This window comes from Nyctereutes procyonoides, unplaced genomic scaffold, assembly GCF_905146905.1.
Source record: "Nyctereutes procyonoides isolate TBG_1078 unplaced genomic scaffold, NYPRO_anot_genome, whole genome shotgun sequence".
NCBI lineage: Eukaryota > Metazoa > Chordata > Mammalia > Carnivora > Canidae > Nyctereutes > Nyctereutes procyonoides.
Window position 1 is genome coordinate 13,117,574 of NW_026575134.1, and position 22,612 is coordinate 13,140,185.

The 22,612-nt window shown below is 48.8% G+C and overlaps 2 protein-coding genes across 4 annotated transcripts in view; one reads left to right on the top strand and one right to left on the bottom strand.

Annotated features, from left to right (window-relative positions):
• COG5 (component of oligomeric golgi complex 5) overlaps window positions 1-7,519 on the top strand; it is a 282,416-nt gene extending 274,897 nt beyond the window's left edge. The window contains exons 21-22 of the mRNA XM_055300749.1: window positions 200-279; window positions 6,717-7,519. Of these exons, the coding sequence (XP_055156724.1) occupies window positions 200-279; window positions 6,717-6,831 (195 nt within the window). The 3' untranslated portion in view covers window positions 6,832-7,519. The remainder of the gene's footprint in view (window positions 1-199; window positions 280-6,716) is intronic.
• A 443-nt stretch (window positions 7,520-7,962) lies between these two features.
• The window catches only part of HBP1 (HMG-box transcription factor 1), a 28,548-nt gene continuing 13,898 nt past the window's right edge, over window positions 7,963-22,612 (bottom strand). For all 3 annotated transcript variants that reach the window (XM_055300750.1, XM_055300752.1, XM_055300751.1), the window contains exons 4-11: window positions 22,245-22,380; window positions 21,763-21,874; window positions 21,566-21,678; window positions 18,959-19,115; window positions 18,108-18,252; window positions 13,039-13,356; window positions 10,245-10,386; window positions 7,963-9,086 (exon numbers count right to left, since the gene is read on the bottom strand). In XM_055300750.1, coding sequence (XP_055156725.1) covers window positions 9,069-9,086; window positions 10,245-10,386; window positions 13,039-13,356; window positions 18,108-18,252; window positions 18,959-19,115; window positions 21,566-21,678; window positions 21,763-21,874; window positions 22,245-22,380 — 1,141 coding nt within the window. In that variant the 3' untranslated portion in view covers window positions 7,963-9,068. The remainder of the gene's footprint in view (window positions 9,087-10,244; window positions 10,387-13,038; window positions 13,357-18,107; window positions 18,253-18,958; window positions 19,116-21,565; window positions 21,679-21,762; window positions 21,875-22,244; window positions 22,381-22,612) is intronic.

The window sequence follows — 22,612 nt, forward strand, 5'->3', positions numbered from 1 at the left end:
GCTGACCCACCTTCAACTGGAAAATCCAGAAGGTCCTTGGGAGTCAAGAAGGTGCACCAAAGGATTGCCACCTTCCTTCAGGAAGGAGTTTGGATAATTTGGCTGTGGGCATCCTGGAGATCCCTTGTGCCAGTACGTGCTGTCCTTCGCGGGAGGACGTGCATACACTGTCGTCACTGATTTGTGTTCCAACCTGCAGAGAGCAGAGTGGTCCCACGCGCGCTTCTCCCAGTGGCTAGATGACCATCCATCTGAAAAGGACAGGCTCCTCCTCATCAGGTAAGGCCGAGTGCCCCCGGGACACCTGCCTGTTCCCACAGCCCTGGGGGAGAGGGGAGAGACGCCGGGGAGGAGCAGTGCGTGGGTGGGCATGCACCCACGGTGCCACCTCCCTGTGGCTGGCCACCTCAGGGCACGGGCACACATGTTCCCGAGCACCCCACAGTTGCAGCTCCCTGTGTCCTTACTTCCAAATCTTCACATCCCTGTGTCCTTACTTCCAAATCTTCACACTTCACCTGACACAGCCCTAGGAACTGTGTGCCCTGGGTTTGGAAGCCAGTGCCAGCTGTGAAAAGACGCCTTGCTTTAGGTCCCCATTTTCTGCTTCATGTTCACGTGTTGCAGTCACTGAACTGGTGGGGCGCCGGGGTGGCTCAGTCAGTTAGGCATCTGCCTTCAGGTCCAGTCATAATCCCAGGGTCCTGGGATCGAGCCCCACCTCCAGGCCCCTGCTCAGCGGGGAGTCTGTTTCTCTCTCTCTCTCCCCTCTCATGCTCTCTCCCTCTCTCAAATTAATAAATAAAATCTTTTAAAAAAATTAAAATACCCAAACATGATACAGTTATTAGCAGAAAAAAGGTAAACTGAGCAGCCCTGTAGATACCGCACACCCTCCAGGGCGCCTCCCCTGGGAGTCTCTGCGGCCGCGCACCGGGCAGCTCTCTTCCTCAGCCTTCTCTCTGAAATCGCTCTCCCCCAGAGCCCCAGAGACCTTCGAGCCACCAAACCCACGCCTTGCTCTTCTTGCCTTCTTACCCTGCAGCTTTAGAGTTGACTGCCACTTCCTTCTGGAAACATCGCACTGACCATTTGACTAAAGACATTTTTATCAATGTTCACTATGTGCCAGGCCTGGGGACATTAAAGCAAACTGAGATGGTCCTGCCTTCCAGAGCTTCCTTGGCACCCCTGTCCACTCCTTCCATTCTAATCTCTCTGGCCACTTTTTCCTTTTTATTCCTCAGTCTACTTTGCAGAATCGTCTTCTGTCCCCTTCTCACATGCCATCATGTCCCACAGCGTGTGTCTGGCTCTTTTTCTTCCCCATTCTGTGTAGACTTTGGTCCCCCAGGCAAGCTCACCTAGACCCCCGATTCTGGTGACCTCTTCTGTCCTAATGGCTCCCAGGCCTGCGACTCCCCTCGACTGCCCAGGGCCTCGGGCCAGCAGACTGACTGTCACATGTCCCTCCAAGTCGCACACAATTCTCAAGCTCAGAATCTTAAAAACAAATCCTCTTTCTTCTGAAATCTCCTTCTTGCAGACTCCCCATCTTGGTTGGGGTGTCACCATCGCGCCCCAGCCAAGCTAGAAAAACCTCTGCGACATCCTTCAACTCCTCTGGCACCCTTAGTCTCCAAGTCTTCGTCAGTCATACTTCCTAAGTCGCCCTTGAAGCCACTCTCGGTGCCCCCCTCCCCCGCGTGCTGATGCAGTTGGTGGGGGGACACGGCGCCCCGCCAGCCTCTGCTTGAGCCTCGGTACAGAGTAGAGAGCTGGGTCCCCCGGCCCGAGGGCCTCGTGGGGCCCGGAGCACCGTGTGCGAGCGCAGACGAAGCAAGGTGTCCCCACCACCGCCCCCGCGGCCCCTGGGTCCTCAGGGCCCCGACGGGCAGCGGAGCTCATGGAGCTCAACAGGCCTCCCCGGCGGGCGGGCGGCAGGGCCCGGCCTGCGCTTCTCCGCGCCTGTGACGGCGCCCGCTGTGAGCTCCGTGGACGGGGCACCGGGTGCTGGCCCCGCTGCCCCGCCCCAGGGCGCCCGCGCGGCTCCCACGGCGGCTTCGTGCGGGCGCCCGGCGGCGCTCAGCCCCCCGCACCCTTGTGAGAGCGGCTGTCCGTGGCCTCGCCGTCCGGCTGCGGGCACATCACAGTCTGTTTGCTTTCGCTTCTCTTGAAAATGTCTCGTGCGTGACTTCATCGCAGTCTGTTGCTAAGCCCATATTTAGCAGCTGAAAATCAGGCTCAGAAACACTGTCACGCTCTTTCAGCCAGGCCTGCCCGTCACTCCACACGCGTCTGGTATCAGAACCTTCAAGCCTGGGGCGGAAAACTGAGCCCTCCCTGGGGGCTCCAAACACCAAGCTCCTGCCGCAGCCCAGGCTGTTGGCAAGGAGAGAAGCTTTGTCCTAGCGAATGTTCCTTCTTATCTATTATTGCAAAACTAATTTTGTCCCTGCATGCCGAAGCACCGCCACCGCCAGATGAACTTCTCTCCCCTGTAGATAAACCCAGGGTGAGTATTGCTCTTTAAATGTCAGTACATTTGTTCCAGCCTTTGGGGTAGACCCTGTCGTGGGCTCATCTGTCCCCCCCAGCACAGTGTGCTAAGTTGTCATAAATAGGCCACGTCAGGATAGCCACTGCTGCTGAGGAAGTGGCAAATAGTGAACTCTCCTCCGCCTGCCTCTCTGCTTCCTTTTGACACCAGATGTTCACCAGAGCGTGAATGGATACTAGTCACGTAATGGTAGAGTCCGAGTAATCGCGGACCCATGGGGCCAGCTCACTGGGTGTCCCCAGCAGCCCCCCACTGGGCAGGCGCCGCAGCAGACTGGGGTGCCCCCAGGGGCAGGGGGGCCCTCTGTGCCCCGCCAGTGAGTTTTCATCAAAGACGAGGACCGGCTCCTCTGCTCTGCAGAAGTGGTAGGATCGGCCTCAAGCTCCTGAGATTGGCCGCAGAGCCGCAGCCCTTCTCAGGGCTGCCCCTCAGGCTCCTCTTTCCCTTGGTCTGTTCATGGCGAACAGCTCCACAGCGTCGTTGACAGGCAGGACCCCTGCCCCCCACCCCGGAGCCCAGGGCGGAACCAGCCCAGCTCCTCTCCCCTTGGGCTGGTCCTGCCCTTCATGATCCTGTTGGTGAGGGCGAGGCTTGCTGTCCTGGTGTCCCGTGGCACTAGCTACCTACAGTCCGGGTGCCTGAGACGGGACCCAGCGGGAGGACGGAGCCCAGGGGACGTCAGGGACTAGTTGCCTGTGAGGGCACGTGGTAGGGCTTTCCGGCGTTTCTGTGTTTCCTTATGAGGCACACTGATATTTAGTGCCTGGCAGCAATGAATTCTGTGTTCCCTAAAAACCTCTTACTTGGCCAGTCTGTGTCACACCGAGCAGTGTTGCCATGTTCCCGCAGACCATTCCCCTACTAATTGTGCAATTCCTGTAGTACCTTTTTTTCTCCCCCCATAAGGGTAACTTTAACAATCTGCTTATTTTGATTACAGACGAGAGCTGAGACTCTTACATAATGCTTGGCCTGACTTCCAAGAAAGCTGATGTTTTGCTCAAGCAAATGAAGTTATTTAATAATTGCCTGAAAATCTTGCTCTCATCTTATGTGGGAGGGTAGCTTTAATCTGTTTTTCTCCCTGTAGTTCTGATGGTGTTTTTCATGAATACCAAACTAACCAAACTCATTTCTGAACTTTCTTCTACATATCGTGTAGTTTACATAATGTCTTGTCTTTTTGAATGCAAATGAAACTCAGTTGATTTTTATTCATTTATTAGCTAAAATGGATCTAATTCATTCACTACGGAGAGGTCGCAATTTCCGTGAATCTCAGTGCACTAATTCCTTAGACTGATGTATAGACACCATTGTCTCAAAGACAGCCGGAGCCCTCGGGGACTTCTCTTCTGTGTATGAGCCTGCAGGGGCTACATTTTGGGAGTGGGGCGATTGCCCAGGATGCCATAGCAACTCGAAAAGTACAACTAAAAGCAGCAAGATATTTCATAAATAGCTTCATGAAGGTTCAGCTCTGACATGAACTAAGGCATCTCATAAAACATCATTTTCTCAGAGCATTAAATTCCATTTTTCATGTCGCTGTTGCTTTGGAGCATCTGACAGTCACGTTTCTCCTTTATTCTCTTTCTTCTGCACTCTTGTCATTACTTTTCATTACAGTTTATGTTCCTGTATTTCTAATTCATTTTTTAAGACTCATGGATCATGCATTTGTCAAGCGCTACATCCTGGGGCTGCATAAGGGAGCAGAATAGCCCCAACCCTCCAAATGAAGTTACATTCTTAAGAGGGAAACTTAGCATGGATCAGATACTTGCAGTCTAACGGGCAGTGAGGTGCAGTGGGATGACGCCCTGATGGAAGTGTCAGCCGCTTGCTGGCTCCCCTGGAGAAACCGAGGCCGCCTGGCAGCCCCGTGGTGGAAGCCTGGTGGGGAGCACAGCGTTGGAGCACCTTCTAGGTCCATATGTGTTCCTAGGGGAGCACCAGGTGCTTCCCGGGCAGTCTTAAGTCTTGTCCTGTCGTGTAGGGACTCTAACCATATGGCTCAAAATGGGGCCTAGCTCGCAGAGTGAGGCAGGGGAAGGCCCTGCTGGTCCCTCCACACAGCTGACTTAAAGTCGTCATACCTTGAGCAGAGCAGGGAGCCAGCTTTCAGGAATCCCAAAATGCCGGGTCCCCCTAAGGCATGGCTCTTGACGCAGAAGTCTTAGACCTCTCCACAAATTCTCGGGACTCCAGGTGGTTTCTTTGGTGCCGCCTGGAGTTAGGAGAGGCTCTTTCCTGGCAAAGAGCCCTGCGGGAAGGACGGCATGGAGCAGCATCCCCAAAGTAAGGAAGAGAACGGAGAAAGACCTAGGGGAACACCTAGGGGAACGGGGCTCGAGAAGGAGGGGAGGGTCTGAGGTGGGGAGAAGCAGGCCCTTCTGCAGCGCTCCCTTGTTCTTTCCGGAGCGATACACACTCCGCGGGCCTCTCCCCGGGGTCCTCAGGTTGGGCAGGGATCTCAGACGTGCCGCCGTGCCCGCCTCCAGGGAACGCGGACACCTGTACTCATGATTTGAAGGGGTTTTGAGGCCACAGCAAAGTATCTAGAACCTGGCAGAAGCACAGGGGGTGGGGGTGGGGGTGTGCTGAAGCTGGTGCTCAGTGGGCTCTGAGTGTAGACACCGGCCTCGTGGGATAGTGCGTGGCAGGCACCGGCATCAGTCCCGCTGGCAGGGCTGGGCCCCACCTCCGAGGCGACAGCTCTGACTGTGCACTGCGTGGCAGGATTCAAGTGGAAGCAAAGAGTGGGGGGTGCTAGGTGTGGAAATCAGTAGGGTAGGTTAAGAGGACTTTAGAGACTTGGGGAGAGGTTGGGGCCCTTTGTTGACACAGGGAATGGTGGGTCAAACACTACCCTGAAGAGTTTTCCCCCTAAGTTTCTTTTAGTTTTTTTTAATTTAAAAAATGTTTTTTTTAAGACTTAATTGAGAGGGAGTGTGAGTAGGGGAGTGGCAGAGAGAGGAAGAGAAACGAACTCCCCACAACTCCCCACTGAGCAAGGAGCCTGATGCAAGGGTATATCCCACAACCCAGTTTAACTGTCTGAGCCACTCAGGTGCCTGGATAGACTTATTTTTGAGGGCAGGTTTAGGCTCAGAGCATATTTGAGAAGTACAGAGAGTTCCCATCCACCTGCAGCACCCCCCATGCATTGCCTCCCCCATTTCCCCCCACCACATCCCCACAGGTGGTCCATTGTTACAGTTGGCGAGCCCACCTTGACATCATTGGCACCCAGGGCCCATGGTTTCCATTAGGGTTCTCTCTAGGTGGTTTAGAGTGCTCTGTTTCTGACAAGCGAGTTTGAGGGCAGAAACCGGATAACTCTGCCCAGAACACAGATGGAAACAATCAGGAGGCCCGGGTGGAAATAGGAGGACTGGGGAATGTGTCACAGCCGGCCGTGAAGCGGCTGGCAGGGCGGAGGGCTACGGGGCCAGCGATAATCAACACGTCTGACCGAGGGGTCACTGTGCTGTGTTTGGGAGCAAAAAACAGTTAAAAATTACATCTCAGACTTGGGACTGAGTTTGTGATGTGAGCTGAGCAGTGGTGTTACGAACTTCCATCTTCATAGAAACGTTCTAATCTCAGTGTGCAACTTTTAACAGGATTGCCAACATTTTTTGTCAGGGCATAAATAGGCCAATAATGAAGAATTAATCTATTAACCATTCTTTCTGGCTCCATTTAAACATGATACGACATTTAAACAGATCGTTGGTGCAGAGATTAGGAAACTTTCTCCGTAAAGGTCCAGAGAGTAAACACCGTGGGCTTTGCCGGCCGTGGCCTCTGCGGCTGCGGTGGACGCTAGGCCGCGCCCAGAGCTCATTCAGGACGGCACAGCCTGCACCCGGCTTAGCGCCCGGCGGTGCGGAAGCCCCCACCACCACCACCACCACCACCACCACCACCACCACCACCACCACCACCACCACCACCACCGCAGCGCACCCCGAGCTGGCCTCTGCGCGGCGCGGGGCGCCCCCTCGTGGCTCCGGGGGGAGGGGAAGGGCAGGAGCAGGGCGAGTCCGAGGCCGGGAACCACGCTGCAGGCTGGCGGCCACTTAGCTCACCGGGCCCGCGACCTCCAAGTGCTTTCCTGTATTTTTTGACACTTTGTTTTTTTTTTCAGGGGCGCTCTGGAAGCTTACGTTCAATCAGTAAGAAGTAGAGAAGGCAAAGAATTTGCACCAGTTTATCCCATCATGGTTCAGCTGCTTCAGAAAGCCACGTCTGCCCTCCAGTAACACCGGACGTTCGCCTCCCTTCTGCGCGAACCCAGACCAGGTTGGCAGTTGGCCTAAGAAACACTCTGAGAACCAGCCACCGTCCACTACTGCAGGAATGTAATCGAGCTCTCCGGATTCCCGTCTTCTGCCTCCCTCTTTAGCTCCTCTCTCTTAAGTAGCGTAAACCGTCGAAATAGATTCGTCCCCACCTTCAAACTCCGTGGACCTGATTTTTCCAAAAGATAGCCAACATTTTTCTTTCCTCCTTTCAGGCTTTTTCTATGAGAGTAGCTAAAATTTCTTTCCCATTACATAAGATTACCCCTGTATGTGTGCACGCATCCTAACTCGTCACTGCTTTTTAAGGGATCTGATCAAGTTATAAATACCGTTGCTCCCAATTAACCTTTGTCCCCCCCCAGGTCATTGGATAACCCCGTGGTTTCCAAATTTGACTCTACGTTAGAGTGAGTCACTGGTGGAAAGCTTTCGAAAATTCTAATGCCCGATTTGCACCCTATATTGCCATGTCCACGGGTAGGAGCCAGGCTTCAGTTTTTACAGACGTCCGCAGGCATTTCTCTAATACGCAGCGACGTCTGGGAACCACCAGTATATCCCAGAGCTAAGGCACAAGGTCATATGTTGTTTAAGTACGTCCTACTGTATCTATTTTAATAAAGACAGAGCAAGGCTGTCTTTTGTACTCTGCGTGTCATTTTATTAAAAGCAGACTTTGGGGGCTGTTTAACTCTGTAGTAGAGATGTTGAGTTAAATTGTTAAAAACAATTTTTAGTCTACAAAGAGTCTTATAAATAGATAATCTAGATCCTTGTTTGTCTATTGCCTGTGACCTGTCACTTTTTTTTTTTTTTAAGATTTTTATTTATTCATGAGAGAGAGCAAGCGAGGGAAGCAGAGACACAGGTAGAGGGAGAAGCAGGCTCCATGCAGGGAGCCCAACATGGGACCCGATCCTGAGTCTCCAGGATCACGCCCTGGGCTGAAGGCGGCGCTAAACCGCTGAGCCATGGGGGCTGCCCAACATTTTGTTTTTAATATTTAAAAACCCCATCGGCCACTTCTTAATATATTTTCCATGCCCTGAACCTGTTTAGACCTAAAATTCAGTCATGTTCAGTCAGAAGTCAGAGATAAACAATTTTCTTTCATTTTATTTGAAATAATATACAAGAATAGAGTGTGCAAAATTCAGGGGCAGCATCATGAAGAGGTGTAAGGAACTGAGATCAGTTTTACAGCTGTGATTCCTACCCAGAAACACCACTTGGTAAGTAACATGAAAAGCCATGATTGTAGCTCAGAGCAGAAGCAGCTGTCTTGCCGCGTGTTGGCAACGTGCTCTCACCTCAGACAGCTGGAGGAAAAGTAAAGTGCGCGTGTTGCACCGCAGTAAGTGCAAAGTCTGCCCCCACCATAAACATATGATGACAAACAAGATATTTAAGATATGTGGCTGAGGAGATACAGAACACAAAGTTAAAAAATACAATGGTGTCAACTGTTAATAGCACCATTACAGTGACTATATCCCAATGCTATTAACTACCTCGACCTGGGCCTGCGCCGGGCCTCGCTGGAAGCAATGGATGGGCCTGCCTCGCGTGCCCGGGGGGGGGGGGGGGGGGGGCGTGCCCGGGGAGGGGCCCGCAGCAGGCGGCCCTCCTCGGGGCACCGCCGCCATCCACCTGCCGAGTGCTCCGGGAGCCTCGTGGCACCAGCCCCACTAGGAGCTCCCGTGTTTGGCACAGATGCTGGGCCATGTGGTGGTCGCTCAGGGAAAGGCCGGCTCCCAGCTGTTTCATTCCACTATGTGTACAATACAGATTAATAAGCAGTAAGGAGCCAATGTATAGACAGCAGTTACATATTTTTAAATTCCCCTTTTGTACAATTTAAAATAAAACATGTATACACTCTCCTCTCTTTCTACTGTACTTTAGCACCACAGGATATCAATTTTCAAGCCTATATTACCTGATAGACATATATGAAGTTTGGAAGAAAAATAAGGCAATTTGGTTTACAATGTTGATAGTTTTAGCTTACTTAATGCTCTAATGGAGAAAGCAAATCCTCACTCATATTATTAAATCATTTCAAGACTCAATGCTATCAGTATCTTATGGTCACACGAATTCAGGACAAATGGTGACACCTCGATCTTCTTACGTCCCTCCGTCAACAGTCAGTGTTTATGCAACTATAGACTTAAGAACATAAGCATCCTGGCTTAATGCTGCTGTGAGCCCTGTGGAGACAGAATTAAAACAGCGAATGTTTACAAATCAATCCACAGTAATTCGACAAATGAAAGCAAAGATGGATAACAGAATGTTTATAAACTTACTACTTAAAAAAGATCACTTTCTCCAATGGGATGATTTTTAAAAGTGTGCTAACACCTGCCGGCTCAAACATCCAGAAAACGTATGAAAATGGTCAGAAGAGATGGATTAGCAGGAGCAGAAAAGCAAGGGGATCCAGGCCAAGTCTCACCACGCACAAGTCTAAGGTAATACAGAACTTTGGAAAACCAGCAGAGCCCCCTCTTCTATGGGAGTCTGCCTACCATCTACTTCTTTACAAGAAAATTCTTAATAAATATAAGCAAGTATGAGCTGCGTGTTACTCTAAAAAGATAACATGCATAAATGTATACAGAATGAGCGGAAGGCATCCTTGGCCAGCCCTCCCCCTGCAAAGGACGGATGTCTTCCTCTTAGTTTTTAAATGGTGTTCCAAACTGAGCTCACTCTCTTCTATCGTGAAGTTTCCCTCGTAATTAATCTAAAAATACAACTTAAAAGTCGCTAGCCTAGTAACGGAAACGTTCTAAGAATCAAGTCCATCCAAGGCTGCGTTATCATGGTGTGAATTCATTACAAGTCTCTCCCTGGGCCTATTTCTCTCCTTCCTGAGGTTTTAATCTAGGAATTCTGTGCCAGTGTCCAAAGGCCCCACAAAGCTTAATGTGTCCCATCTTCCTTGGGCCCTGCCCAGTTAGGGGACGAAAGGCTGCTGGGCTGGGCTACCCCAAGACTAGAAAGGTTTTGTACTGTGCTGCTGAGTTGTTTACACTGATCTTCCAACCCAACTAAAAATAATACCATTCCAAAATTATTTTTCCACCTCAACATTTCTGGATAAACCTTCTTAAGCATACTGGACATTTCCACTTTCCATGCTAAGAGTAAAGAGCACTTCATGCTTTAAAAAAAAAAAAAAGAAAGAAAAAAGGCAGCCTGCCTCATAGGATGGTGTAAAAACATTATATGTTATGAAATAAAAAAGGCTGAGCAAGAGCCTCGCTACCACCTTTTAAAGGTTAATAAGCATTGCTGCACGTGCCAGTACGGTTATGCGGAGAAGTCAGGGTCTTTTTGAGCAATTAGTTGTTGAAACCTACTGAATTGGTTCTTTTCCTTTTCCAACAGTCAGGATTTAGGCGTTTCTGTTCTTCAGCCAAAGCCTTAGCTTCTAACGTATACATCCTTCTCTCTTCGTTCTTCATTTTCTTCCACCTGTCACCGAGGATCACGCTTATGGCTCTGTAAAATAAACACGGACACCACACTGAAGGCCAGAGCTTCTCTTAGATGCATGTCCAGTGCTGCTACCTCAGGAAGAGATGGAAAGTCAAAAGAAAAAAAGACCAGAATCTTGTCCAACAGAGAGAGGGAAAAGGTCAAGGCTATAGTAGTCATTTCCAGTAAAATCTCAAGTCCCATGGGCCCTTTCATCATAATTTTGGCAGTTAAGGCCTCCTGGAATAGTGCCAGTACTTCCAGTTGTCCAAGGACATCCAAAATGGCTAAGAATTCAATGTCCTACAGAGCTTAAAGGAAAAAGTATTTCAGAGAAATGGTTTAAGTTACCACTGGCTCTCTCCCGGCACATCAGTTTCCAAGATGCTGAAGACAGCAAGGCAGACAGCGCTCAGTAGCAGCAGCGTAAGGTACAAGGAGCTACTCTTGCTTTCTCTTTGTGCCCACAACCCATCAAATACTTAGGATTAAAGCCTCGTCCATTCGTGCAACCACAGTGAAACTGTGGCGGCGTTAACTATGTGCACCGTACCCTTCCCCTCCTAAGACAAAGCCGAGGTGCTTTCTGTACTTGGGGAGACCGGATAAACTCAAAGGGAAAGAAGCCTCACTGGATAAAACACATCATGACAGAAATCTGAAGCTATTTCAAAACCATACAGTCTCATCCAGAACATGCAGGCAGAAAGCATTTCCCTTCTGTGAGGAGCTTTTAACCATGAACGCCACTGACATAAAATAAAAGGTCAGAGACGCTGCGCAAGGTGTACACGAGGGAGGGCAGTGCCTGACGTGCAAGCGAGAGCTGAGCATCTGAGCCTCAAGAGGAAGCACAGCTCTACTGAGTAACAGGAAATCCCGTGTGTAGTAAATATGTGCACGTGTCTATATATTTTTCCAGTATGTTGATGCAGTTAAATGCTGTATCGCATCTTCTTTTATTAAAATGGAAACTAATTTTTACAGCTTCTGAGTTAAAGGTACCACCGAACAGTTGACACATTCACCAAATTGGTAAGAAACATTTAGTAGGGATCAATTCCCAAATCATAGGTGCATTTGGTTTGAGAAGTTTCTCTTTTTAAAATGTAAATACTTAATAATTTAGCTCACAACACCAGACTGGCAGTTGCCAGAGGCTGGGGGTGGGGTGGGGTGGACGAGATCGGTGAAGGGGGTCAGAAGTACAAACTGCCCGTTATAAAATAAGCTTTGGGGCTGTAGGGTGCTGTACGGGACTACAGTTCATACCGCTGTATCGTGCATGTGAAAGTTGCAAAGAGTTAAAAGTTCTCGTTAAAGGAAAAATTTGTACCTGTGTAGTGATGGATGAGAACTAGGCTTCCTGTGGGGAGAGTTTCACAGTATCAACATCAAATCATTAGCTGACCTGAAACTATGTCCATTCCCTCTCCGTCTATCAGTTAAGCTCCTAAGACATTGAAACTTGAGTTCAAAACTCAATTATTTTATGTGGGTAATCATTTGGCTTTTTTCATGATGTCAAGGAAAACAGTACTTTTGATTTTCAGGGAACCAGGAAAACTGGAAGATGTAATTTTAGTACATAGAGAATTAGCCTGGTCTGATAGGGAGTGAGCAGCGGATGCTCGCTGAGAGGGTAAGCAAACAGTAGAAAGGACTAGAGTCAGTTTTATCCCTGGGTTCTAACTGAGGACACCTCTAAGTTTAGCCTTTGGCAGTTTATAATAATTTCCACATTTGTCGAAAAACTACAAATTGCCTCTGCCTGCACATTCCATAGTATGACACAGATGTAAGGACATCCTTGGGATCTGACACAAACTTTTCTATAAAGACGCAACAGTTAGTTGTTAGAACTGTGTCTTCCGGGGCCCCTGGGAGGCTCAGTGGTTGAGCGTCTCTGTCTTTGGTTCAGGGCGTGATCCCGGAGCCCCAGGACTGAGTCCCACATCGGGCCCCCTGCAGGGAGGCTGCCTCTCCCTCCGCCTGTGTTTCTGCCTCAGTTTCATGAATAAAATCTTAAAAAAAACCCAAGTCTTCCAACAGGCAAACAAACACTTAATATTATTTTAGAAGGCAGATCCTTAGGTAACCGGATTCTCTCTAGGTATTATAAAATATTTACCCATGACCCTAAAAATTCCACTTAACCTTTTATTTTTTTTTGAAAGATTTTATCTATTTCTTCATGAGAGACACAGGCAGAGGGAGAAGCAGGCTCCCTGCGGGGAGCCCGATGTGGGACTCGATCCCAGGTTTCCAGGATCAGGCCCTGGGCTGAAGGCAGGCACTAAGCGGCTGAGCCACCCGGGATCCCCCCCACTTAACCTTTTAGAGTCAACCTAAGAAAACAAGAATTCAATAATAAAAGGTACTGGAGGGGGGCACCTGGGAGGCTCAGTCGATTAAGCCTCTTCCTTGGGCTCAGGTCATGATCTCAGGGTGCTGGGATCCAGCCCCGCACTGGGCTCCCTGCTCAGCGGGAGTGTCCGCGTCTCCCTCTGCTTGTGCTCTCTCTCTCAATCTCTCTCTCTCTCTCTCATTCAAATAAACGAATAAAATCTTTAATAATAATCAAGAGCTACTGGAGGGCGAGTTTACTTCACTCTCCCAGCTGCTGTGAAACTGCACTGAAGTGTTATTTGTTAGAATCAGAAATACCACTTTTACCTGTTATCTTTCCCTGGATACATCTGAGTATATTCAACTCTGTATTTTTTGGCAAAAAGCATGAAGGCATTCATTGGTCTTTTGCACTTGTTAGGAGAGGTGGCACTCACAGTCCCTGAGCTGTGGTTTTTGACAGCTTTAGCATACAAGGAATTGGAAGAGAGCTGTGAGGATCCTGGCGAGCCACAGCTTTTACTGAGTCCAGATCTTGCAAAGTCTTGACCTCCGGGCCCTCCACAAGACAAAGACGCACGACGCTGACGAGCCATACTACTTAACACATAGACTGCAGAAGAATCCATAGGTGTGAAGTCATAGCTAAAAAAAAAAAAAATTTATTAACATGGTTTTAATTCAATTTAATTAATTTGTAAAAAACAGGAGAAGAAAAAAACCTTAAAACATCTGATTGGAAACTTGAGCACATGTAATGTTAACCAACCCTACTTTTAACAACTTCATCACCAATAATTGCTTCTAAGACGAAAGCTTGTATATGCGTTGACTAAACTTATTTTTTTAAAAATCTGCAGAGAATACAAAGTTAAAAAGAAAACTTCAAGCCCCCCATAAGAATGTCAAAATCCACGCACTTTATTCATAGCAAGTACCTCCTCCAGATTCCACACAACCCACTTAATTAGTACTTTAGATTCACTTTCTTAACAAATTTGATAATTGGATTTCTTGGCCTACAGAAGCCTAAATAAAGCTAGAGAATTAAAACGGAGTGGCAGGCACATACCAGGACTGAGGACTATTGTCTTGCTACACAAGACAAAGTGTTGGGAAGGAAAAGTCAAAACTGTTGAATGCAGCTAAAGAACTTAAAAGTCTTTGTTTAGGTCAAAGCGGTCATATATACGTCCACCACCCCTAGAGGCCAACCATTAGAACACAACTTGGTACCTTAAAAGCAAAAGGTCACACCTGTCAGTCGAGGCCACATTTTGGGGAGTATACTCAGCTCAACATGGGCATGGAAACAAGCCATATCCACATTCTCCCGTTTGTTTTCCCAACAAGCTTGCTCAGGGAGTATCCTTACCTTCTCTGTATAAAGAAACAGGCCAAGAAAGGAACAAGTACCATTCACCCAAGGCCCCGGGTCTGGGCGTCCCCAGGGCCCTAGGTCTCGTCTCCCTCCTCACCAACACCTTGACCCTGGCCGACCTCAGGGTGAACAAACAATAGCCAAATTAACTGAAAATACTACCTGAAAAGGAGAGCTACTGGAGCCGACAACCTAAAGATTATACCTGTCCAAAGATTTCTTTTGTTCCAAATGTGTTAACGCCTACTGCTTACACTTTTTATCTTAACAGAAAAACCTTTTATTCTAGATCAGCCCCTACTCTCTCCCTGAAAGAGAAGTTCTGGTAATACGTCACAGCAGGTTGACGTCAGCTACAGGAATAGTAGGTACGTGCGTGAAGGTGAAGCAGCAGGCGATGACAACGTAGTGCGGACACAGGGACGGCCGGGCCCGGCGCATGAGGCCCGGGCCACGCACTGCACACGCACTGCACACGGCAAGAGGGTAAGAGGGACTTCTGCCAACTACCAAGCACACGATGCCTGGCTTTTTAAAGCCATGACGTAAGACGAGTGTGAATGGGGCCCCAAAATCGCCTGGTCAATGCTCGGCCTGCTTGGCGTAACGCCGGGCCTGGTCCAACAGTTTTTGCTCTCCTCGAGCCCCTCCCGTAGTGGTTTAGGAAAGCAGCAAAACTGACCCAGCATCATAAATGAGCCGCCACAAAATGATCCGTCTCCACCAAAGGAAGTGTCCGATCACAGCTGGAAATGAGGATTCGGCAAAGGAGGGGGCTAGGGAGGCCCGGAGGTCTGACACCACCACCTAGTGGTACAAGCAGAGCCAGCCGTCCAGCCCCGCGGACACGACGCGTGCTCGACGTACTGACCGCAGGAAGCATCAAAACCCTACACGGAGCGTCCAAACACCGCAGCCCCCGCGCCAGCTCGGCGCCCTCCCGCCCACGGGCCCTTCCCGCCGCCGCCGAGGCCACGGAGCGCAGGGCCCGCGCCGGCCGGTCTCCCTTGGGCGCTGGCGCGTCCCCGTGCGGCTTTCGAAGAGCCGCCGAGAAGCCCCGTGACCGTGACCATGACCGTGACGGCCCCGGCCCCGGCCCCTGCCCCTGCCCCTGCCCCGGCCCACCCGGAGCCTGGCCCCGGCCCACGCCAAGGGTCTTCCAGGGCTTAGGTCCCCACCCCCGGCACCCCGGGTCCCTGGCACCCACGTCAGGCTCTCTGATACTTGACGACTAACCGAGAAGGTAAAAAGGTAGATTCTGGAGGACGTGACCCTGCGAGACCTTCATGGGGCCGAGCCCACCCGGCCGCCGCCACCGCCGCCGCCGCCGCCACCGGGAGCACGACCCACCGGGAGCACCACCCGCGGTGCGCGAAGCGCGAAGGGCGGAGCCTCAGTGACCCCGAAGGACCCTCAGGGCGCGGACCCCAGGGCTAGGGCCGGCTCCGGCTCCGGCTCGGCGGCGGCTGTGGCCCACGGCGCCCCCCACGGCCGCCCCACCCACCCACGGGCAGTGAGCCCGAGGCCTGTGGCCCGCGCAGAAAGGGCCGACACACGAGGGCCGGCCCCCGCCGTGGCGGCCTCCCCCGCCGGCAGCACGTCCTGAACCTTCCCAGGGCTTCTCCCGCGGGCCGCCCTGGCCCACTCGTGAGGAGCGGGAAGGCGGGCGTCGCTGGGTCTCCTGTGTCTCCGCAAGGAAACGGGAGCAACGCCCAGGGCCCCCCCCCCGGGGGTGGTGGGGGCGGCGGCCTAGGGCCCCTCCTGCCCGAGGGAAGCGGGAAGCGGGAAGCGGGAAGCGGTGCGGTGCGCTCCCCCGGGGCTGGCACCGCAATGGCACCACCGCAATGGCACCACCGCAATGGCACCACCGCAATGCAGCCGTCACGGGGCCCCATCCGCCACCCCAGGGGAAGCCAGCCTCCTCCGGAACGGCTGTCCTCCCTTTACTTCTACAACGGCGTCGTCCTGAAAAATAGCAAGTCAGTCGCTCACGGACCCAACACAAACACGAGAGCAGCGCCACGCGCGGCAGCACGTCCGCGGGGAGGCGGCCTGCACCTGGGTTAGGGCTCCGAGGAGGAGCCACAGGGAAGAGTGGCTCACGGTGCCCGCACTGCGTGCTACTAACAACAGGGTTCGCCCCACACACCCGCTTTCCCCTGGGGGGAAAAGACCAGCGTGGGATTTGGGTACGTGCAAGGGGAGCAGCCTACGCGACAAGCTCCCAGGAAAAGCCTGGTGCTGGGCGTCCAGCAGCTTCCCTGGCAGATGCCCTGTCATACCTGTTGGCACCACTCCCTGCTGGGACGTCAGAGCGGGCTGTGTGACTCCACTGGGACAAGAGTTCTGGAAGCCTGGCCGCCTCCAGACTGCACCCCGTGCGCCTTTCACTTTTTGTGGTTTTGCTTCGTGTCCTTTTACTGTAAGAAACCTTAGGCCTAAGTGTGGCTACATGCCAAATCCTGTGAGTCATCCCAATACCGCTGAACCTGGGGTGGTCCTGGGGATCCCCAGCGTAACCGCATAATGTGTATTCTGTATACTACGTAAAAATGATGTTACTAGATTTATCATTTTATTAGGTATATCTCTGAAGAACATCTGATCCCAGAAAAAAAAAAAAGGAATGATACTTTATATTTCTGAGACTAATCTTACTTAACATTACTTTGAAAATGGATCCATGTTTACAACATAGGACTATGGCTCATTCATCTTCCGCTTATAAAAAGAATTCCACTGTATGATTGTATCACAATTTGTGTGTTCACTGCAGCGGATGAAGACTGTGCCCTTCCCATGTTCCCACTATGCTGAGCAACACAGCCATGACCTTATTTACACGTCTCCTGGTGCGTGTCTGTAAGGATCTACTTCTCTAGGGTACACATACTTCTCTAGGTGCGACTATTACTGACATTCAGTGATGTAGGATAAAGCCAAATCATCTTCCCAAGTTCTTCTATCTCTAGAATATGCTCACCAAAATGTGAGAGGATCACTGACCTATACACCCTAAGAATGTTTAGAGGTTTGGACCTTCAAACTGTCTCATTTCTCTATAATTTTTAAAAGAACAGTGTTCGTGAGGGATATAATCAAATAGCATTTAGACTTTAATCTGCAGATGTTTATTGAGCATATAACCTGTGCCAGGGCCTGTGCTAAGTTAAGATGCTTTTTAAAAAGAACAGCCTCACATATCCTTTTGAAATAAAAGTATATTAACGTTATATTTTATTATGTGACAATTATCTTAAAGAAAAAATGAGTCTTTTAAAATCCCAGATACCTACAGACGGACTTTCTCTGGGTAATTTCTGGGCATAGGTAACCAATGGCCCCAATCTGCCAGGCCTGCGGAGCTTCCCGAGACGCGGGCCTTTCGGTGCTAACACCAGAAAAGTTGCTACAGCCAGAGAGCTGATCAGATCAGCCTCGAGTGTCAGGACATGTGGGTACTTGCTCAGTTCTACCACTTGCTAGCAAGGTGAACTCAGGAAAAATCACTTCCCTCTTTAAGGTTTTCCAAATGTCAAGTTTTTGCTATTTTTACTATTTGTTAATTCATGCAACTGATGCCCTTGATTGAAATGAATATTAAAAACACCGTTAAGGAAAGAAAAGGGTTAACAGTTAACAACAGAAAACCACTATTAAGAGACTTGTGGCCTGGTGAAAACCGCTGGCCAGATACTGCAATTTGTTATTTATAAAACTACCAAAGCTGATCTGTTTAGTTCTTGGTCACATAACATGCAGCATTTTCCCTCACCTAATAACCAAATATTTCATGAACTCACAGTTTTCCTATATGACTACTCTGTATAAAGCTCCCCTTGAACTATTATTTTACTTTAATTACCTAGTATTTTTTAATTGTCTATATACTTCCTCTAAGTAGTCCTTTAATAATTCTCAAATCTTGTAGGTTTACCCTCCTGAATATTGACTTAGCAATCATTACAGAGATCAAAGGTAAACATAACAGGAAAAAAAAAGAACCCAATATTACCTTTTAAATGTATCAAAAACACCTGAATCATCAAAATTAATGGCATCGGGGTGTCCAGGAGGTAGACATACATCACCAATATGAATCTCACAACATGGAATGCCATGCTGTACCACAGTCAAGCTTGGATAAAACGATGACCAACCTAAAATTAAATCAAACAGCAGTTACATAAAGGACGGGGATGGATAGAAGGAACCCTAATTATTTATTCTATGAGAGGCCTATCACTTCTGAACCTTAAAAACAAAAAGTTATTAGTTAAGTCCCAGCAGATTTTTATCATGTCCTTATCTTTGCCACAAAGCAAGGCCAAGTATTTTCTTCAAGCAAGCAAAAGCTCTCCAAAACTAGTTTAATTCAGCATTTGATTAATATACAGATTCTATCGATCGGCACTTCCAGCGATTCACAAGATAGTGGTAGATGATGACGACTGAGACCATGAGCAGAGCCTCTGAATTACTATTTTTAACACAGAATTGTTATAATAGATTTTAGAAAAGTGATTCAGGTATATAGCATATTTGGTGATCGTAAACCAAAATGCAATTACCAGAATACTCCATTCCCCAAACTATACCAAGATAACAGAGAGCTGCTTATATAGTGTGCTACCCAACTCTAAGAGCTCCTACCCACGAAGTAGAGCCCCACCTGACTCCTGCTAAGACATGTACGCATCATTAGGTCTTATGATACGGCACGTCCTATGGTAGTTCTCTCTAGCTGGAAAGAAGTTTGACCTTCAAGTTTTTTTTCTTAATCATCAAAGAATTATGCCATAAGACAGTTACAGATTTAAGAAGCTTTCTTTAAAAAGTTACTATAAATTCAAATTGAAGCCCTACCTTTATTTTTAACATAGAAAGGGTGATCCAGCTTACACTCTACAGTAAGTAAGCCATCTTCCACTGTACCAGGATCAAAAGTCAACTTCAGTACAGACTCGCCAAATGATACACTTTCTTCATGTGATAACAACTTTAGACCATCAGAACCATAGCCCTGAAAATACATGCAGAGAGTGAACAAACAGGCAATGTTTAATTCAACACACAGTGAAGTTCCTATCACACGTCAGACTGGGAAAGGTAAAAACAGACAAGACGGGGGCCCTGTCTGTAAAGTCCGGACCCTCCACCCGGTGCTGCAGAAAGGCACACCCAGCGTCACCGCAGTGGGAAGCAGACTGGAACGAGCTCTTCAAGGGAACGACAAATGACACTAATGGACTCGAGTGAAGGGAGCTATAGACTCTAATAAGACACTAAGAAGGACTTTCAGTTCCCAGCGGGACTGGGATTTAAAGGGAGGAAACCCAGAAGGCAGAAGAACAGGCCTCAATACCAGGAACAGTGGAAACCAGCTAAAACATACAGACAGTTGAGAGCGGAGGCAGAGAAGCCTGCCAAGCAGGGGCCGGTCCGTAAGGAGAGGGCCTTGGCGACGGAGGGAGCGCTCAAACTTTCCTCTGACGGCACCGCAGGGCGATGCAAGTATTTCCACCAACAACTGTCAATTTTAAGAAGATGATAAAGTCTGCACAATAAAAGGTGCCTCCAGTATTCATGTCTTTGCAGACACAAGAGAAACCCCCGAGTCTGACGCTGACAGGTGCCGCGGCTGCAGAACTGGGGGAATTTTAACCCAACAATACTTACTAAGCAGTCGGCACACGCCAGGTGCTGGGTTCTGAACACACATCACCCCCACGGGGTCCCCCCTTCAATTCACAGAAAAACAAAGACCAGCACGCCACCAGCTAGCTTCGGTACACAGCCCTTCTTACACGAGCGCGTGAAGAAGGCATGAAGGAGACAAGCGTGACGGCAACGTGTCTTTAGGGAAATAGAACCGATGCACAAGATTTGAAGGGAGGAGGGGAATGGTCAACTTCTTGGTTCTTACTCTGCCAGTCAAGAAGGCTAACGTGTTTAGGAGAAGGGAGAGAAAGAAGGCCAGGCAGGGGAAGGAGAAGGGGAGTCCAGTCGGGGTTATACTACAGCTGAGTATTAAGAACTGATCTTCGTGGGGATCCCTGGGTGGCGCAGCGGTTTGGCGCCTGCCTTTGGCCCAGGGCACGATCCTGGAAACCCGGGATCGAATCCCACGTCGGGCTCCCGGTGCATGGGGCCTGCTTCTCCCTCTGCCTGTGTCTCTGCCTCTCTCTCTCTCTCTCTGTGACTATCATAAATAAATAAAAGTTAAAAAAAATTTAAAAAAAAAAAAAAAAAAAAAAGAACTGATCTTCGTGCGCAAATGTCCAACGTGCAGGCGAGGCCTACAGCCGTGTGTGTGTAAATGAAGTTACAGAATCTTCTCACTCTTACAGCTGCAAGACCTCCAAACAAATCCAATCTCATTCTACAGATCGAGAAGCCAACTAGCAGGAAGAGTGGGGTCGACAATCCACCCGACATAGTTACGCAGAGAGTGTCTGCAAGAACCAGAAACAGCCCAGGTCTCCTGCCTGCGAGACCAGAACGCCTTCCACAGGCCCACCGAGGAGCCCTGCTGAGCGTCTCCGCAGACACCGCCAAGGGGCAGAACCTTCTCTCCCACTCAGCGCCATGGGCAGACAAGGCACCGGCCGCAGGAACAGAGACAGCCGAGACCCGGAGCCCTGCCATGCTGCACAAATCAAGAGAAGACAACACACGGTGTCAAATGTTGCAAGGATGGCAAACAGAGCAAGAAGTCTCTCTAGAAATCAGAATTAAGCTAGCGACCTTTGAGACACTTTGAGTAGAGCAGTAGAGGCGGAAGTCAGCCTAGGAGAGAGTAACAGCAAGAAGGGGAAACTGAAGGCAGTCGAATCAGGACTATTTTTCTCTAGATTCAACAGTAAGTAACAGCAGGATCCAAACAGGAATTTTAAATAGGCACACTTCACATGCCCAACTTCTCCGCCTACAGCGGAGACGGAGACAGAGAAATTAAAGATTTCAAAGATTAAAAAAAAAAAAAAAAAAAGATTTCAAAGATTAAGATTTTAAAGATATCAACCGACATTTATCCTACTGCTTCCTACTAGTGCTTTTGCTTATCGATTTTGAAAATGCCAGTATTTTATCGTGTCACTTAAAAAGTAACAATATAATCAACTCTCAATTATCCATTTGGGAATTAACCACTTTGCAAATTACCTAAGATAAACCCTTGGTTCCTTTGTTCATTTTATTTCAAATGCCAGTTTAGTTTCCCCCAACCTAAAATGTACAAAAGGAACTGAGAAATACATCTCTTTCCCTCGTGAGAAAGCTAATTGCAAAGGTAAACCCGAAGTCCCTGCCGCTCTCCGTCTGGCTAAGCCGGAACGCAGTCACAAAACCTCTACCTAAAATGTAAGATGTCGCGTAAATATCAAAGTAAGTGGAGACTACTCCTACTGATTCATAATAAGCCTAGGTTTCCTTCCGAAAGATTTGGAACAGTTTTCTGAATTTTAAATCAACCTTGTGAGTGCCCACTTGGAGATCTTCCTCATTATCACAGCCTTCGGTTCTAGCAAAATCTTCAACATCTTGCCATTCCTTATTGCTTCCCTTATGAAAGCACAGTCGTGTGCCTGAAGTAGAAAACAAAAACAAATATTAGGTACGTGCCTAGCATGCTACACAAGTCGGCTGTAAAAACTCAAGCATTCTTTCACCTTTCAGAAAACAGTGCCAGGCAGTTGAAGGCCAGGAGTTGCACCAGCCCAAATCATCATCATCAGAGAGGGAGGACATGCAGAAAATGCCAGATTCTGACTCACTATTTGCCTATGGAGAAAAACAGCAGAAACTTTTTTATTTTGTAGCATATTTTGTTCATATCTGTCTTTATCTCAAGGCCTCAGGCTCTCTCCCCACAAGTAGATAACTTTAAGCACTGTAAACTTAGGTAAAAATACTCCTTTGAAAACTAAAGTTTCTAGAAGTTTTAGTTCAGTGCATGTTCCCACTGGTAACAAACTTTCCCAACAGTTGGTAGAGCTGTAAGTAAAGTAAAATCGAATCCAGACCACTGGCAGAACAATGAGACAACTTCCCAGCTGTAAGTGCTTCAAAAGTACTTCTGAGAAAAGGAAAGTTAACATATTTCAACTGTTGTGCAAACTCCGTAACAATTTACTCTCATGAATAAACTCACCCTTTCGTGTCCGACTGCTGTTTCCTCCTTCCAGTGCTGAGGGAAGGCTGGCTCGCTCTTAGACGAGGACACGGGTGGAGGGCGTGCATAGGAATGTAAACTTTTGCTAGTAGCTATGATGTGTACAGGAGATGATCTAAAATAAGGAAGCAGTTTTAACCATAAAGCAGAGGTCCTTAAAGCAGATCTTTCCTTCTCATGAAAAGAACTTCATATTCCTAATACCAGTGTTATCACATTTAAGACACCTATGGAAAAACACTAGTAAAGACATCAAGATTTCATTTGCAATCTGCTACTCCTTAACTTTTTTTTAATGCTATTCCTTAACTTCTTATCCAAGCCCTCTTCACACGTTTTAAATACCG